This window comes from Diadema antillarum, unplaced genomic scaffold (genome assembly GCF_040938485.1).
Source record: "Diadema antillarum isolate AM-2024a unplaced genomic scaffold, OU_Dant_1.0 seq00000149_RagTag, whole genome shotgun sequence".
Lineage (NCBI taxonomy): Eukaryota > Metazoa > Echinodermata > Echinoidea > Diadematoida > Diadematidae > Diadema > Diadema antillarum.
The window spans coordinates 82,120-100,947 of NW_027271222.1; the positions used below are offsets into that span (position 1 = coordinate 82,120).

The 18,828-nt window shown below is 37.8% G+C and overlaps 1 protein-coding gene across 1 annotated transcript; it reads left to right on the plus strand.

Moving 5' to 3' along the window:
- The first annotated feature begins 2,061 nt into the window (after positions 1–2,061).
- On the plus strand, positions 2,062–18,457 carry LOC139727726 (phospholipase B1, membrane-associated-like). The gene is made up of 14 exons (XM_071638706.1): positions 2,062–2,129; positions 3,932–4,017; positions 4,417–4,471; positions 6,575–6,633; positions 7,180–7,247; positions 7,578–7,621; positions 8,180–8,294; positions 8,864–9,059; positions 9,452–9,543; positions 9,984–10,056; positions 13,044–13,148; positions 15,956–16,051; positions 16,851–16,916; positions 18,249–18,457. Exons 2-14 carry the CDS (start codon positions 3,991–3,993, stop codon positions 18,345–18,347), a joined length of 1,095 nt encoding a protein of 364 aa, XP_071494807.1. The 5' UTR covers positions 2,062–2,129; positions 3,932–3,990; the 3' UTR covers positions 18,348–18,457.
- Positions 18,458–18,828: the final 371 nt, after the last annotated feature.

An 18,828-nucleotide genomic window follows, 5' to 3' on the forward strand; every position in this document is an offset into this window, starting at 1 on the left:
TTACATTGTACAATAATGAACGAAAGAAAAGAGGTGACATGATTGAAGTGCATGAACAGTGAACATGAACATGAACATGAACAGTGTTGACGCCGAGTGAAGGTCTACTTTATTCCAGTTACATGAAAGTATCATATAGACACCTCTGTTTGTTTGGGTTTTTTCAGACAAAATATCTAAAGAATTAAGAAATGAATACTTAGAGTGATCGACTCTTGAAATAGTCTTCCTTGTCTGTTATTTCATCCACAGCTCCACTACTCAATTCTTTCAAGCACAGGTTGGACAGAGAGGTTATACTAGCCGATCTCGCGTACTAATACCAGCTTGGCTGGACAAACCAAGGAGGTACTAGCTCGCCTAGTACCTCCTTGGACAAACATTGGTCCTCCCAACATCAAATTCTTCCTTAAAAACTTTCTATGCCGACGAGTCTGCTGTGCACGATTTCACACAAAAAAAGGACAGGAAACCAGTGCGGTATGCAGAAGGCTAATTACCCGTCCGTCCAACTGCAACACGCGTATATACGCCTACACCAAGTTATACAGGGATCAGGTATACTGTACCAAAGAAGCCTCGACAGGATCACCCACTATTTCCGTATACTGATGATGATGATGATGATGATGATGATGATGATGATGATGATGATGATGATGATGATGATGAAAGCTTATGACAACAAATCAATTCCATTCTACCACCATGGCATATGACGTATAAGAACAAACATAATAATATCAATCGTACGGTCTTGCTCGGGGACATACGGTTGCCGCGACAGGCCTAGATCTTGGACATTACTAACCGAGAAGTGGGCGTTAATGGGCGACCAAGTAATGATATTTCGCTTTACTTGGCAACCTTCACAGCTCTAATTATGTTCTTAGAAACTGACAGATTTTACATCTCCACTAATATGCTGTATTCTTTCCTTTTGTTGACTCCTGCAGGAATAGGCCTACATGATTCATTGCTTTTGTGGGACATAAACTGAAGAGTGCGATCATTGTTAATCTGTAAATACGATGCATTACAGCCCGACATGGAGAGTGCTCGTTATTTTCACAGCTACACCCCCCCCCCCCCCCTCTGCGGATGGGAATCATTACAATTCATGACACTATTTTTTATTAATGGCTGTCATCATCATCGTATTTCATACTCGATCATAATAATCACACTCGCTTCTCGGTGGTTGTCCGTTGTTTACTTTTTCTTCAGCTGCCCAGTATCAATGATCTTTCATATTTTAGAGTGATGACATCAAAATGACGACATTTAAATAACGTTAATGATCATTATCATCGCCATTACGCACATTGCCGACGACTATGATAGCATGTAACATTATGTTTCAGGAAAATAGGCCTACTTCTGTTCGAAACCCAGTCTTCTTTGACTTGCCGCACCACGTTTCCACCCCCCCCCCCCTCAGCACCAGCTTTGTTGTTGCTGTTGTTTTCTTTCTCTTCATAGGCATTATAAATATCTATCATGATGTACCAATTATCAGTCCATAATGTATTATTATTCCCCGTTTTGAGACAACGAAGTCATGCCTGAAGTACAGTGTCACTAGTACAATGTATTATCATCCTTAGCAACCAAGATGTAGAACAAGTGCGCTGCAGTCAAAGACAGTACAGAGTCTAACATGTACATACCACACAGTTTTCGACCGGCATTTTTAGCACCAATGTGATACGTCGATCGGTTTATTGAAATCCTGTTGGTTTGAGAACTGGTTTAGACTTACACTGACACGCATGTCCTATGCATTGTATATCAAGTTTAGTAAGAAGCTTGTAGTCTTATTGAATTGAAATGACCACACACAGCACTCCTAAAAGCCCTTATACCAAACGTTCTTTTATGATGAGGGTACTCATGCTTGACCAAGGCTGGTTCTTGCTAGTTGGGTCAATGCTTGAAGTGACTGGTGCAGCGACGCACTGGAAAGTTTGGACGCAAATTTTAGCGTTCGGGACAAACTTGCCTCTAACGCTGTTTATTTTCAGTATTATTCATGATTGGTTTCAGCATGATGAACAGATCAATATTGTGCATCTCCTTAGCTCTTTTAGTATTCCATGGACCGGTGTTAACACACTGCAGGGCCAGAGGTAAGTTGTGCAGTGCAGATTGCTCGACAATATATACAACCGTCGAGCATTAGAAGTGTGCCGGTGTGCGGTATATAATATATTCTTCTGATTGGAAAACAGAAAAAAAAAACTGTGAATGCACCACTGTAGGAATTATTAACAGCACAAGTCAGGACATGAATATTCAACTGAAGTATTCATACTTATCAACCTAAAGAATAAAAAACTAAGATTCTTGCACTAGCCTAGCCGCTATGTGAACGAAAGTTGCATTCGCTTTATTACGTTCATCACACCATGAACAAGTGAAGCTACAGATCACCCAGGGTGTAGGTATATCGCTGTTCCCTTTCGCGTGAAGGTATCAGGCAGGCAGATTTCTGCACGGGTGCACGGATTACGGTTTACTTGGTACATGGTGCGACACTCCATTGAAAAGCTATACACACCACCTTTGTACGGCTGTAAGTGCTCTTGCAAGGAAGTACACGTACCGGCCGACGTATGTTACAGTAGTGGTTGTCTGTTCGTATAAAATTACTATACTGTACTCGCACTTGACCATACAACAATGTCCACATGTTGGCTTCTGATGTTAGGCGCTTTTACAGTAACTCGTGTTCATGACATTTACCATGCACTGTATGGGCCCAACACAATTCTCACCATTAAATTGTGTGGTCAAGTTAATTCTTAATGAGTAAGATCAGACGATCAGAACTCTCGACGTGTCCATCACCACAATCGGACCACGCACGATCAAAAGAAAAAGTTATGGAACTTTATTTGCTATATGTCAATTTAAGTTTTAATACTCACTTTGGCAAAGGTGATTAAAGTAGCGTCATCTCCTTCAATCTCCCATATCGAATTCTACACAATTTATATTCCCTTAATTATTAGCTAAAATTCCTCAGAATCAATTCTAAAAATATAAGATGTGCCATTCGGAACAAATATTTTAGTCATAACATAAATGACTGAGGGGTAAATTGATTGAAAAATCCTGTTTTTATTAGTGTGTGTGTGTGTGTATGTGTGTGTGTGTATGTGTGTGTGTGGTATGTGCAAAATTGAGTTACTCTTTGTTAACTATATTCTGCAAATGCAAAATTTACTGTTACACTTATTTAAAACCTATAATGTTCATGCAGATAATTTTGAGATTATTTTGTAAGTCAACAGCGCATACCATATGTGGATGGTTAGTCGGGTTACATCGTATAACGGCCTTTCGAATCCTAGCGGGATTGAAGCAGTGCGATGTGTGAAGATCACGAAAGACAACATTTGGAATGTGTTCATTCAATGGTAATTTCCTGTTCCATGTGTCCATACAATAGCTTCAGTAAGCTTCAGTGGTCCCACTTCCCTGAGTAAACTTACAAAAGTGCAATCACTATAACGAGTAGTAATCACGTGACAAGTTCCATCGATCGCTAAAATGGAGCATTGTGGATAAATAAACAGACGTCCATTTGTGTTTGGCCAGGGATGTGGAAAAAAAGTGGAAAGAATAAAAACCTCATTGGTGTTGGTGCATGTTGTGACTGTGCATGCGTGTGAGGTGGCTAAAACGTCACATAACGCTGAATGATCAGGCCTGTACATGCTCGTGTTCTCAGAGAATCAACTGGGGTTGATTCGTCTTGGGATGACACTACATCGCAGAATATGAAGTTTAACCATCTGATTACAATCATGTATAGATCTTTGCCAAGAAATTTACAGGGCAGGACGAAGCTCCACTCATTTTGATTGCATCATTAAAACAGGAAATTGATTTTTCTATCAAATTTATCCCTTGCTCAATCTTTCAGAGAATGTTTATGCAAATTTGGCCAAAGTGGTTGAGAAACACCCAAACCTGACAGCTGAAATGAGTGCTTTTCGTCCGCAGCCCACGGTGAGTATAAGTCCTTCACGGTGTTATTCAAAATAACCTCCTTATATATCAGAAAGTGTCGCGGTGTTCGTTCTATACTCGTATTTCTCAGGGTTGCATTTTGTGAGATCATGAAAATGCACCAGTAAGGTTTGTTCTGAATGAAGATACTCAGGAAATAATATTAGAATGTACACGCTTCCTTTGAGGCTTCTATTAAAGCCGTAGTTTCAATATGGATGTAAAGGCAGATTATAATCAATAAGTCAAAACTCGATTATCTTCTACCTTCCTTCACAAAGAAAGACAACGTTTATTGGAATTAAGACAAAAAGACACTTGCTTGTTCTTTAATATGAATAGAGTAGATTACTCTGTGGTACTTGATGACGACTAATACCTTTATGTTACGATACGCAGGTCGGAGCCGACTTTAACTGCCCAGCCTCAGTCTCGCCAACTGTGCCAAAGTCAGGTAAATAAATACATCTCATGAAATGAGCACCACCTCCACACACCAAAAACACACAAACAAAACAAACAAAACAAACAAAGCAAAAAAGAAAAAAATGATGGTGACTGATCCTACCACCAGGGTGTCCCGTATAAGGCGGACTGAAGTGATGTCAGACTTATCTCTCCATCAAACGGCTTTACATGAGTTTAAATGGATGGATATAAGTAATTCGGTTGCATCAAGGGATGATGTTCACTATTCCGAGGGTTCGTTCATCCGAAAGGGGATATAACAGGATCGCTATTCCGAAGATCTGTTATTTCCAAACACACAAATTTCGTATACCTAGATATTCGTTAATCTGAAAATGAAATAGGGTTCGGTAATGCGAACATTCATCTGGCGTCATTCCGAAGTTTCGATATCCGAAGATGTACAAGGTTCTATAGTCACAAGTTTCGTTAATCCGAAAATTAAAGAAGGTTCGTTATTTCGGAGGTTCATGAATCCGAGAATTAAGCCAAGAAAAAAAGTGCGTAGGCCTACTGACGAGATTTTGGAATTACGAACCGTTTATTTCATTTTCGGATAAACGAACCTTATTTCATTTTCAAAATAACGAAGAACTCTTTCTTGGACGCATGCCATCGGGTATTTTATTGTCTATATCTATCAAGACGACAGATGGCTTGTTTGTACGAGGCCTTTGTGGTCTTTATTTGAAAGAGATATGAGACGGATATGAATGAAAATTTAACGAAAATGATTGACAAAAGACGAAATCGATCCTGCTGTTTTGAGTACTGCGAGTGAGACTGACGAATTTGAACTGTAAATGACGAAAATGTGATATGCCAAATGACAAAATTGAATGGCCTTTATTTGAAAATGAACGACGAAAGACGAATTTGAAAGTAAGATTGGCCTATTCCCGACATCCCGCGACGAAAATGAAGTAAAAATTTGTGAAATTGAATGAAAAAAGTTTGAAAATGAATGGGAAAACCTAATATTAGTGAGCAGAGTGTGCATTTGTTCAAAGTTGAGCGGTACATTGCCATGGTAGTTTTTTAATTTATGTATTTATGTATTTTTTTTTGTCTTTTCCCCAATAGAAAGTATGCAGGTAATCATTGCTGGTTGAGCCGGCTCCCTGGTTGTTGGGTGGGGGTGTTAGTCACGTTGAGTGATAGTTTAAGTTATTTATGAATGAATTAATTTTTTGTTTCTCTCTCTCTCTCTCTCTTGTGCAGTTCTGCTTTGTTAATTGTCCAAATATAATGAAGTTAAAATGAAATGCCGTAAGGGAATAATTATGGGATACATGGAAACTTCAAATTTATACATTGTGCATTAACTGAATGTATTTCTAAGTAAGTCAGGTTTTGATGTCCGTAGCCATTTACGAGCTGACATTCATGCAATTTGTTATTGATGTATTTTTTGCTAGTTTTTTCATGTAGAAAATGACCTCTGATATTTGAATGGAATAAGAAAGATTGGTAGTTACACATATCTTAAATTAACATCTACAAGGAAACAGTTGTTTTATGTTTGTTTTTGTTTTATGTATATGCCTCTTCATGAAATTTGTATCTTTTATATTGTAAACTGACTCTTTTGGGTACACCAGGTGGGTTGGGGAGGATGGCCCGAGGGCCCAAGTCATTTAGTTGGCTCATTACAGACCCGGGCTGCCCAACCTGGTGCACCCTTACCACTCCCGTGTATGTTCTGATTTCGAAAAATGTAATATGATATTTTTGATTGAAAGCCGAATAAATAATAATAATAATAATAATAATAATAATAATAATAATAATAATAATAATAATAATAATAATATAATGACTCAAAATGTTTATTTAGATGGATTTTCTATAATTTCCAACCTGTGCGCCATTATCTATTGTAATTGAGTGAGTTGCTGTTGCGTAGATGTTTGAAAAGTGCAACCTTCACCCATCTTGGCACTGACGTCAATTTACTATCATAGTCTTACCCATAACTCAGAGTTTTTACATGAATTCACAGGGGCAAAGTTAAATGTGTACGGTATATAGCACATTACTTTACAATTCAATGTCTGACTTCCAATTTCTTTTCTGTATACAAATGCAGTTCACTTACTTCGACCTGGAGACATCAACGTTATTGGGGCTTTGGGTGACTCATTGACAGTAAGTTTAGTGAAAATTGTGATTTTGTAATATTTATATTGTATTTTCCCATTGTAAAACATTGTCCATATCTGTTCAATTATTTGTGTATATAGTACCATTAAGAAATAGACAAAATCGCTGGTTTTTATATTGAAGCAGCTTAGTAATTTTTGGATTTTTTGTAATTACTTCAGGGATATGTATAGACAAACATTGTATGAATATAAAAATATGCAATTATATTTATGTAAATTTATCTTCAGAAAGTCATGTGCAATGATATCTTATGCATGGAAGTCGAATTTGTCTATACATGTTATAAGTTAATACGTAATTTCCAATTGCTTGAAACAGAAAGAGGCAAGCTTTACACTTATATTGAAACGTTTATGAGAAGGACTTATTTGCCAGAACCATCTGTAGAATTTCAAGGGATTCCAGTTATCTGTTCTTTAGTTCTTGTTATCTTCCATGCTTACTCTACGACAGTGATTATGTTTGCAATGAACATAAACATTAATAATGAGTATTGTTTGTTTGTTTGTTTGTTTGTTTGTTATTCAGGCGTCGTATGCAGCAGGAGCCTCTCGTTTCTTTCCCGTCATGTTTGAATACCCCGGTCTCTCGGCCAGGTAGGAAAATTCTCTCCTTGGACAAGTCTAGCCTCTCATCTTCGTCAGTGGAAAGTTGGGGAGAGTAACCCTTCCTATATAGTTCATTGATACGGGGAAGAAAACACACCAAATTAGCCATGCACTTCTGATGTAACTATTTTATAATCGTTGTGATCTGGGCGTTGAAGTTATTTTTCGTCACGTTCTTCTAATTACGCTCATCTTACTGTCGTTACCTCTTAATATTATTATATTGAAAGCTGTGGGACTGATTTAAAGATTCCATCAACACAACCGAAAATGTGAACAAGAAATACTAACAATTTTGGTTGTTTTTCCTCTGTTTAGTGCCGGTGGAGACAGAACGCTGAAAAGTGTGTTGACCCTTCCAAGTGAGTACTTAGCTTCGCAGACTCCTGATGCTTTATACATTATACCAGTTCTCGAACCGATATGTAGACAACCCATTACAGCGAAAAGGTCATATGTATCAATGACACAACTTTTTACGTTTTTAATTGTTGATTCATGCACGAAGCAACTGCACAGATTGCAATGCATTAAGGTCATAAGTATAGACAGTCTTCTCTCAGTATGCTCATAATCAGCCATTCAATCGGCGATTTTCACATTCTAGATTCGACCCCCCTTTTTTTTACGATTAGAAGATTTTGGTCCCTGCAACTTACGTGTTGTTCACCAGCATTCGGCTAATCTCCCATCTTGACCCCTCCCCTACGCTCCCCAATATCCTGAGCAAATCACTGGTACAGTAAACCTTGACTTGGTATTTCCTGTTCATAGCATAACATTACTAGTTTCGTTGCATTATTTACAATTTTTGAAAGTACATGTAGTATAATAAACCAGAACATATATACTCTTTCCTTAACGAATTCCATTATTCTGATTTCGTCAAACTTTCGTCAAACATTTTTGTCACATCATAGATGTCTTCCGTAAATATAACCCTGGACTCTACGGATTCTCTACCGGTAAAGCTATCGTATTCACGAGTCCGGCCAACAAAAAACTGAATGTCGCCATCAGTGGATCGTACGCTGAGTAAGTTTCCATCTCCACACTCTTCTCGACGGCTGCTCCTGTATGGGATTGGCGCAAAGTGAAGGGGTTATAGCACCTGGGGCGTAGTGATTTTTGTGACAATTTAAAAAGATATTAATATATACATTATGGAATATTATCATTATTGTGTTTGTGTAATTATCAGGTTCATCCCTGCAAGGAATACATGTAGGCCTATACATTGCAGCTGCGACTGCGACTGTCAGCACCGTCATTATCATTATTATATAACACTCTAAAAATGAAAAGGTAAATCAACATTTTAAATGTTGTCACTCCTCCAACCTTTTTGTAAATGTTAAATCTAACACTCAAAATGTTCAATTCACCATTTCTGAAATGTAGTTCAAAATTTGAAGTGCAAAATTTAACATGTAGAGGAGTGACAACATTTAAACGGTTGATTTTCCATTTAAGTTTTTACATTGTACAGTTGCATTAGCTGTTATTTGTTTCCTATGCTGTCGATGATGTTATTTCAATTTCCATCATTGTCATTATCATTGCTGTCATTAGTGTTTTGCTGTTGCATTTGGGTATTCTTGCAGAGATATGCTAGACCAGGCTAAAACGCTTGTGAAAAAGATGAAGAATGACCCGGCAATCGACTTCGACAACGACTGGAAATTCGTCACGCTGTTTATCGGTGGGAACGACCTGTGCGAGAGCTGCCTGGACGTCTGGATGTCACCCGAGGACTACATCGCGTACATCGAGGAGGCGCTGACATATCTCCATGATGAGGTAATAAATCCACCCCCGTGATGCTAGGGGACACGGAGTGTGTTGCCATAGTAACTTCAAAGCAGTTGGTCGATAGCAAACCCGCTTACAAACTCTTTGTCAAGTGAAATCGATAGGACGATGATATGAATCGAAATCAGATCAACCAGATTTTAGAATAAATCGATAAAGCGATATTTCTAAATCAAGATGATAAATAATCGTGATGATTACGAAATCGCCAAAATAGATCAATTTCCTTCCTCCTTTCATTGGAAATCATAGATTAAAATGTTTTGACACCATCAATGTTGATGAGCAATAATATTAGTCCCCTTTGCGACAGAGTTATCTTATTCAAGCTACCATTACATTGTTTCTCAAGCGCATCCTTTACTTTTGTATACTTTCAGAGTCCCCGTACTTTCGTGAATGTTTTAGGCATTATGCAAGTGCAGCTAATTGCCCAAAATTTTGGACCTCTCTCATGTGACGCAGAAATCCCGTGAGTATTGCTCCTACAATTTTGTATTTGAATATCAATGGGCCAATGAACATTGACCTTCCGCTCTTTCAATCACAAGATTACTGTGATGATTCACTGTATTAGTTTTCTCTTTTGCATGGATATGGGATCTGAAGCATTTATATGATTGAACGATACTGGGCTGCAAGCAAAACAAAACGAGACACTGAAGACTGTCCAATCGTGCAATTCCGTTCTTGTAAGCATTAAATTTTAATTCACTTGATTTCTAGATACAATGTAGTGTATTAGCAACACATGAATCTGTCAAAGAAGGTAATTCGTATGAAGTCGCAATTTGAAACATCAGACGCCATGTCCATGCTATTGTTTTCATACATCTGTACTTGAGTTGTTTGCGTTTTAATTATTTAATATTGCATATCTGTATGTTCTCCTTTTTACTTACACCATTGCAGGTTTTTATGTCCCTGTGTTGTGGGCGGTAAAATTCCTCGGGAGCGTCTCCGCATGATGGCTAGAGAGTATCAGGTATATTTTATGGCAACGTTCATAAAATAGCGCAGTAAGATCGTATAATGCATCATGTGACAGCCAAACGGAACCCAGAGCGTGGGAATTGAAATGTAAACAAACAAACAAACAAAATAAAAAACACATGATTATAAGGAGATTGAAATTCGATTTGTAAGTTACAAGTTACTGCCCAGCCGTGTTAATATGTCGTCTTGGTTTTGAAAAGAAATATTGTAAAAACAATTATTAGAAAACTTTTAATGTCAGACAATAATCTATATCATGGGCCATATCAATGAATTACGTAAGCCGTAAATTCCAGAAGCTGGCAGTAACTTTCCATCTCGCGTTTTTCAGGTCATAGGATGCTAATTTTGTTATTAATTACAGTAAAATCAAGACGATTCACATTCTTCATAACTGGATGACCAGTGGGCATAATGATTGTCGAAATTTGTACTGACTACAAGGTTCTCTACAGTACGAGATTCGGTGTTGACCTCTTTGTTGGGCAAGGAGGAGGTGGAGGGATTGGAAAAATTTGATTTCTTGTGAGTACTTCTTCACTACGACGTGCGGCGAAATAAAGCATAATATTAACCGCGATTGCTATGACTACAGTGGCGTATCTAGGGAAAACGGCGCCCGGGGCAAGCGAGAAAATTGCGCCTCTAATTTCTGAAAAAGTGTTCAACCCCAACCCCATCCCGGTATAGGGACTTTAAACAAAGTCCACATGATATGCTTTTTCAAGCACTTAAAAGGGGTCTTTTTTGAGGGTGATTTAAATGTAATGAATTTTGATAAATTTGAAAATTTGAAAATTTTTGTATTTCAGCTTGCAAAACATGGAATTCTTGTCATTTTTTGCTTATTAAATCTTACAATTCTAATCAAGATATAGTGACGGCCTTATAGATAACGATTTATACCAATTAGCTGAGGATTTTAAAAAATACTCTACATTAGTACGCGCGAGTGAGCCGAAATTTGTATATTTCCGCGTTATCATCACGTTTTGCTCTTATCTCTTCTTCTTCCTCTTTTTTTTTTTTTGGATAAATTTTGGCGAGCGAGCGCAGCGAGCGAGCCGAAAATTGTCGTATTTCAGCTTAAAAAACATGGAACTCTTGTCATTTTTTGCGTAATAAATCATACAATTCTAATCAAGATATAATGACGGCCTTATAGATAACGATTTACACCAACAAGCTGAGGATTTTAAAAAATACTCTAAATAGTACGCGCGAATGAGCCGAAATTTGTATATTTCCGCGTTATCATCACGTTTTGCTCTTATCTCTTCTTCTTTTCTTTTTTTTTTAATAAATTTTGGCGAGCGAGCGCAGCGAGCGAGCCGAAAATTGTCGTATTTCAGCTTAAAAAACATGGAACTCTTGTCATATTTTGCTTATTACATCTTACAATTCTATATAGTCAAGATATGTAGTGACGGCCTTATAGATAACGATTTATACCAACAAACTGAGGACTTGGAAAAAATGCTCTAAATTATAGTACGAGCGAGTGAGCCGAAATTTGTTTATTTCCGCGTCATCATCACGTTTTGTTCTTATCTCTTCCTCTTTTTTTTTTGATAAATTTTGGCGAGCGAGCGCAGCGAGCGAGCCGAAAATTTTCGTATTTCAGCTTAAAAAACATGGAACTCTTGTCATTTTTTGCGTAATAAATCATACAATTCTAATCAAGATATAATGACGGCCTTATAGATAACGATTTTCACCAACAAGCTGAGGATTTTAAAAAATACTCTAAATAGTACGCGCGAATGAGCCGAAATTTGTATATTTCCGCGTTATCATCACGTTTTGCTCTTATCTCTTCTTCTTTTCTTTTTCTTTTTTTGATAAATTTTGGCGAGCGAGCGCAGCGAGCGAGCCGAAAATTGTCGTATTTCAGCTTAAAAAACATGGAACTCTTGTCATATTTTGCTTATTACATCTTACAATTCTATATAGTCAAGATATGTAGTGACGGCCTTATAGATAACGATTTATACCAACAAACTGAGGACTTGGAAAAAATACTCTAAATTATAGTACGAGCGAGTGAGCCGAAATTTGTTTATTTCCGCGTCATCATCACGTTTTGTTCTTATCTCTTCCTCTTTTTTTTTTCGATAAATTTTGGCGAGCGAGCGCAGCGAGCGAGCCGATAATTTTTGTATTTCAGCTTACAAAACATGGAACTCTTGTCATTTCTTGCTTATTAAATCTTACAATTCTAATCAAGATATAGTGACTGCCTTATAGATAACGATATACCAACAAACTTAGGACTTGAAAAAAAAATACTCTAAATTAGTACGAGCAAGTGAGCCGAAATTTGCGCGTCATCATTACGTTTTGTTCTTATCTTGTTTGATTTGGGGTATTTTTGCGCCCCCCCTCCTGTATATTCGAAACCGTTGGCGCCTTCTTTTAAACCAATTGGCGATCGCTTCAGAACGAAAGAAATTGCAGCCGCTGCTCCGTGAAACATTTTGCCTGCTAAATATAAAATGACATGTGTGAACACAATAGACATTGTCATTTTGTCCGCGTCATCATCACGTTTTGTTCTTACCTTCTTTTTTTAATATAAATTTTGGCGAGCGTAGCGAGCGAGCCGAAAATTTTTGTATTTCAGTTTACAGAACATGGAATTCTTGTGTGAACACAATGAAAATTGTCATTTTGTTCGCGTCATCATCATGTTTTGTTTTTTGTTTTTTGTTTCCCTTCTTCTTCTTCTTCTTCTTTTCTTTTTTTTTTCTTTTTTTCTTCTTCTTCGTTTTTTTTTTCTTCTTCTTCTTCTTCTTCGTTTTTTTTTTCGTTTTTGCGCCCCCAAGGAGTGGCGCCCGGGGCACGTGCCCCACTTGCCCCCCCCCCCTAGATACGCCACTGTATGACTAGTTGCATTATACCTCTTGCATCAAACCCTGTCAACACTGTTAAATTAACGTAAATTTCATGCTTTCTGATATCTTGCATCTTGTCTAGAGCGTGTTACGGAAGAGCGTCGAGAGCGGGAAATTCGACGACAAAGACGATTTCGCGGTTGTGTACCAGCCGTTCTTTGAAGATTCCAAACTGCCCCAGCTGCCCGTAAGGAAACATCGTCGGTTAAAACCCGACGACATGTTGACTTGCTATATGTGTCTTGTCACCTGCTTCCAGCAAAACACACTCGAACGTTTAACTGCATTCAGCCAACACCAGTCAGATATCACTGTTGTAATGAGGGCTGTAGACGTAATCGTATCATATGTGTATACATGTATAATTATGTATGTATATATATATATATATATATATATATATATATATATATATATATATATATAATATAATTCTTTTCCCAGATGGTCGGAATAGTACTTCTAGAAAAAATGAAAAATGAAAACGCAATATGTTTATGCGTTATCTGTACACAGATCACTGCATTTAGGACCTGTTGTATTTCTTTTGTTTTATTTTGGTCCTTAGATATTAGAAAATGAAATCAAAAAAAGTTTCTTCTTTAACCATCTTCAATCATTATACAGAGAGTGGTGACGGGGATCACCAGCTGTTTGATGCTGATCATGACTTTTGGATTAATGTGCGTTTCATTTATGTTTGAATAGCCTCATTGCCCTTCAAAGACGCACAAATCGTTACGGGAACTCGGTGATTTTTTTTCCCTATATACTTCCCACTCTTTCCCCCTTCCTCGCTGTTATGAAAGGCATTTATTAGTCTGTTCGTTCTCAATACCACCGTGTGTTAGCATCAACATTCTCTCATGACATGTTTACTTGAAGCGAAACATTGGTGTATGGCGAGCTTTGGCTTTGTGCCAGTGTACCGTTTACCATATAGGTGTCTTTATAGCCTGGGCCTGATTTTTCGGGTGCACGTCACGAGACCGACACCCACGAGTCATACAGCCCACAAGTCATACAGCTCACAAGTCATACAGCCCACCAGTTATACAGCCCACGAGTTCGACACTGAGTAAATTAAGCCCATGAGTTCGACATCAAGTAAAATAAGCCCACGAGTTGTACAGCCCATGAGTTCGACATTACGCACAAAAGGCTCACGAGACCGACACTAAGCAAAGAAAGCCCTCGAGACCGACACTACACTTAAAAGGCTCACGAGACCGACACTAGGCAAAAGAGGTTCACGATACCGACACTAGGCCAAAGAGGCTCACGAGACCGACACTAGGCAAAGAAGGCCCACGAGACCGACAGGATGAACAGCGCCCCCTATAGACCAATTGATTGTATAGGGTGTCCATATAATGACATAAAGAAGGTATAAGAGATGGACAAGGAGAGTTGCTAGGGTAATACCCCGTCAATTGCCCTCCCTCACCCCCTGAACGGTTCAAGATCTTTAATTGTGTTTGCGTATGTGAGTGTTTGTGAAAAAAATCAACAAAATTCAGTTAAAGTGCATGAGATGTTTCAACATTACTTTCGAAAATGCCAAAACACACTCATTTCCCTATCTGCAAAGCCCATACCAGTATTTACCTAATTAAAAAAAAATGATGTGGACATTCAGATCAACCAACTAGAAAAAACCCAGGTATGAAATGAAATTCACTACAATATAATTATTCACAAAATGGTCAATGTTGCAGTGCTCACCTGCTTTACATGATATGGGGGGGGGGGAGGGGCTAGTCATCTGCAAATGTGTTGAAATAATGAAAAATCACAAAAAAAAATAATATAAAAAGAAGATGCATCCATGAAAGTAAGTTTTCTATTTCATAAAAAGTACTGTTTTGAGAAGAAAAATTTTACAAACACAAGCCACTGAAATCGAGGTGAATCGCTGCGATAAAAAAACGTTTTCATCCGTTTGAGAAAATTGCAAATTGAACTCTAAGCAGGCGGGTAAAAGCAGGCAGAAAGGATATCTAATAAGGAATACTCAACTTATGAAGCGAGAAAGAAAAGGGCGAAAAAAAAACTTAGATCCTGTCCACCGTCTAAGTAGAAATTAGGAAAGCCTACTAAATATAGCATGATGACATCTAAAAGTAAACCATTCATCGTTCTTGTCCTCTATCACTTTTTCATTCTTTTTTTTTTTTGGGGGGGGGGGGGGGGCGTCCAATGAAGAGGACAATTCTATCAAAAAAAAAAAAAGAAAAAATGGTAACAATGGTTATTAGTTAGTAACAATCTCTCGCTCGACAGCGTAACGAAATTGCACCCGCCAGTACGTAATTTTCCCCTTAATTGAATACCCTGTACGGGTACATATTTGTAATTGACATGTAGATGGCGCTTTTCATCCTGTCGGTCTCGTGAGCCTTCTTTTCCTAGTGTCGGTCTCGTGGGCTTTCTTTACCTAGTGTCGGTCTCGTGATCCTCTTTTGCGTACTGTCGGTCCCGTGAGCCGTTGTGTAATGTCGGTCTCATGGGCTTTCTTTGCTTAGTGTCGGTCTCGTGAGCCTTTTGTGCCTAGTGTCGAACTCATGGGCTGCATGACTCGTGAGCCGTATAACTCATGGGCTGTATGACTCATGGACCTATTTTTGATGTCGGTCTCGTGAACCGTATGAGTCGTGGGTGTCGGTCTCGTGGGATGACCCCGATTTTTCCCCCAATTCTGCCGGATCGGCCATCTTTATCTTATCAGATGGCAGATTGTTGCCTGCAATTACATTGTATATCAAGAACGAAAGCAACATCTTTAAATCTAATAATTGGTCGACTCCCTCATCAACAACGCAAAAAAAAAAGGAAGAAGAAAAGAGAAATATTGAGCTCATAACATTGACATTTCTTTAAAAATTGTTCGAATAGTCACTAACGACAGCCTTGGATTCTTTGATTTCTTGGCGTATATTTTATGACATTACTTTTATTTCTTTCTACCTGATCTCTTTTTCTGCTGTTTGACAGGATGGGAGCCCGGACAGGACATATTTCTCTCCGGACTGTTTCCACTTCAGCCAAACGGGACAAGCAGCTCAAGCCACAGCCAACTGGAATACACTAGTGGGCATACATTATGATTCAAATACAATATTTCAATTTTTTTTAAAATCCATTACAAGTGACGCCTCGTAGTCGGCAAGAGATGTGTACATTTCCGATGGACAACAACATCCTTATATACCACTTTAAAATATCAAATAGAGAAATTATTTTATCGGTCAATTTACTGTGCATTGATATATATTACATCTTCATTCAAAATAACATTGTGGAATCTCAAGTGGACTCAAGCAGATGGACATTAATTTTACACTACATGCAACTTAATTTCTGTTATATGGATTTCTTTTTATCTTTCTTTTAACCTTAATCTAATGTTGGGGTGGATTTCCTCTTTAAGCAGTGTTTGAGTGATCGGGTCCGTTTCAAGTTTCAACCGTAGACCTTGGGCGATATAACTTTTGGATTTTTTTTTTCCAGAGGGTGATGCTTACATCAAAGCTTGCTTTCAATAAACTCCTCTGTATTTTGAACTTATTGTAGTGTTGCTTTGTATGAACAGTGTGTACTTTCCTGATAACAATGATATAAGTATAAGATATATGAAAAAAACGTCAGGCAGAAAATGTTTGCTAATTGCTTTCCGACATCCATATTTTAAAGGATATTATGATATTCACCCCGTTTTTATTGGTCATTTTGTACGTGATACAATTAATATGACGCACACTTTATTCAGAGCAATGTTTGAAGTTCTCATTCATGAGAACCTTTTTTTTTCTTTTCGTTAGCGGAAATGTTTAGTGAATTCTATTTCATAAACGATACAACGATTTCATGTTGCTGTCCATCTCTCCAGTTTCAGCCCGTGGGATCTAAATCAACTGCCTACATCCCCGGAGAAGAGCTGGATTGTCCCTCTACCGTAAGCAGATTTTTCTTCCTTTTTTTTATTCATCTGGTGGATTATTCATTTTACATCATTGTTTGATTCGCCCGTATTTACTTCTAGTTTATTGTTATCTGGCTTTATATAGTTTGTTGCTAAGTTTCGGCGATGTAACTCATCCGCTTCAGTGTGGTATAATGATCTATGTCTTCTTGCATTTGTTGATAACTCGCAGCATAATAGTAACGTCATATAGTCAATAAATATAATTATGGTATACATTGTGTGAGGTGATATTATATCAAGAGGTTTGGAGTATATACCGCACCTGTTGGTTTTAAGAATGGATTCACACTATACTGTTCGTTGCCGGAATATATTTTATAAGACTAATTCTGTGATTATACTCGTTCATTTTGAGCGACGACCATTCTCAATGTTCGAATAGAAACACCCTTCTCGGAGATGAAATAAAAAGTTAAAGGCCAACTTCAAAACAAATTTCGTCGACATAATTCTTTAGCTTTACTTGGGTTTCTTGTTATATTGTACATGTAGTTTATCTTCATTGTATGAAGCATACTTCGCCGATTGAATTGACTTACAGCGCACTCCCATTACAACGAACAGGGTTATGACGAAATTTCGTTATAATGAAGTAAAACTTCAAGTCCCAAAATTATCGTTATTCATATCTATTACCGGGTATACAAAATTTGCTTATAACGAAGAGGTATTAGCAGCGAAAATTTCGTTATAACGAAGTCTTTTCCTAGAGGCATTGGCAAAGGAAAACAGATGAAATGTGATGTGTTACGATGAAATGCGGATCACTTACCAAAAACATTTTCGGATGAACAAAACTTCGGAGTAATGAATCCTGGGAATGGCAAACATTCAGAATTAGGAGACTTGGGAATGACAAACCTTTCGAGCAAAGAACTGTCACCAGATCCTTAACCATCACATTTTATACATGTGTTTTCAAAAGTAGGCATGAAAGTGTAAACAACTTTATACTCAAACGAAATTAATGAGACGGCGTTCCATTTATCATAGCTTTCCTGCTTACGAGTATTCAATAAACGACATAATACACGTAGTTTGCGTTCTTTCGTCACATACTGTATTTTGCTCGGTTGTGTCGAAGTTTTCTTTTAAAGGAAAGAAAACTACCGAAGATTTCTTTATAACTATACAGTGCGCTGTGTAATAATCTAGCGGTCAGGTTCAGGAAGTTAAGGGGTTGTTTGAACTAGTATGTGCCACAACGTGACGGACATGATTGCGTCTGTATAAACCTTCAATATTATCATTATCATTACTATAATTTCATTTCCTTGATGCTACAATCCTCATTGTCAATAGGAATTCCCGTACCTCTACACAAACGTGAACAGTCGAGAGGGATTTCTGGCCAGCCGCAACATCACAGCCTCCAGAATGAACCGTATTTTTTCACCATAGCAGGCAGATATACATGTACCAACAAGAATGCAGATACACGTATCTGGATGTATGGAGTCTTAACTCACTTTTCGATATTAAGCCTTGTGAGGCTTCAATATCATTTTATGTCCTCTCTCTCTATCTTGCTATCTATTATAGTACACACACACATGTATATACACATGTGCAATATAATCTATAGATGCTCGTATATTGTGTTTGATGCATTGCAGCAAAGTGTTGCATGGGTTATTCTGTATTCACACACACACACACACACACACACATACAAACACAAACACACACACACACACACGAATATGCCTCTTCATTATAAAACTCTCTATGTGATGTCACTGTATATAATGTAATGACACAGAGAGAGTTTTATATGAAGAGGCATATTCGTGTGTGTGTGTTTGTATGTGCATGTATATATATATTTATGTTGATAAGGTAGTCCACGAGACGCTCGAAAATTTGTGTGAAGAAATAAACC

Bases quoted from the DNA above. Each gene is read 5' to 3' on its own strand.
- LOC139727726 (XM_071638706.1), top strand. From the start codon at position 3,991: ATGAGTGCTTTTCGTCCGCAGCCCACG. The intron at 4,472-6,574 runs GTAAATAAATAC...ATACAAATGCAG, and splicing joins GCCAACTGTGCCAAAGTCAG to TTCACTTACTTCGACCTGGA. The intron at 16,052-16,850 runs GTGGGCATACAT...CCATCTCTCCAG, and splicing joins CAGCCAACTGGAATACACTA to TTTCAGCCCGTGGGATCTAA.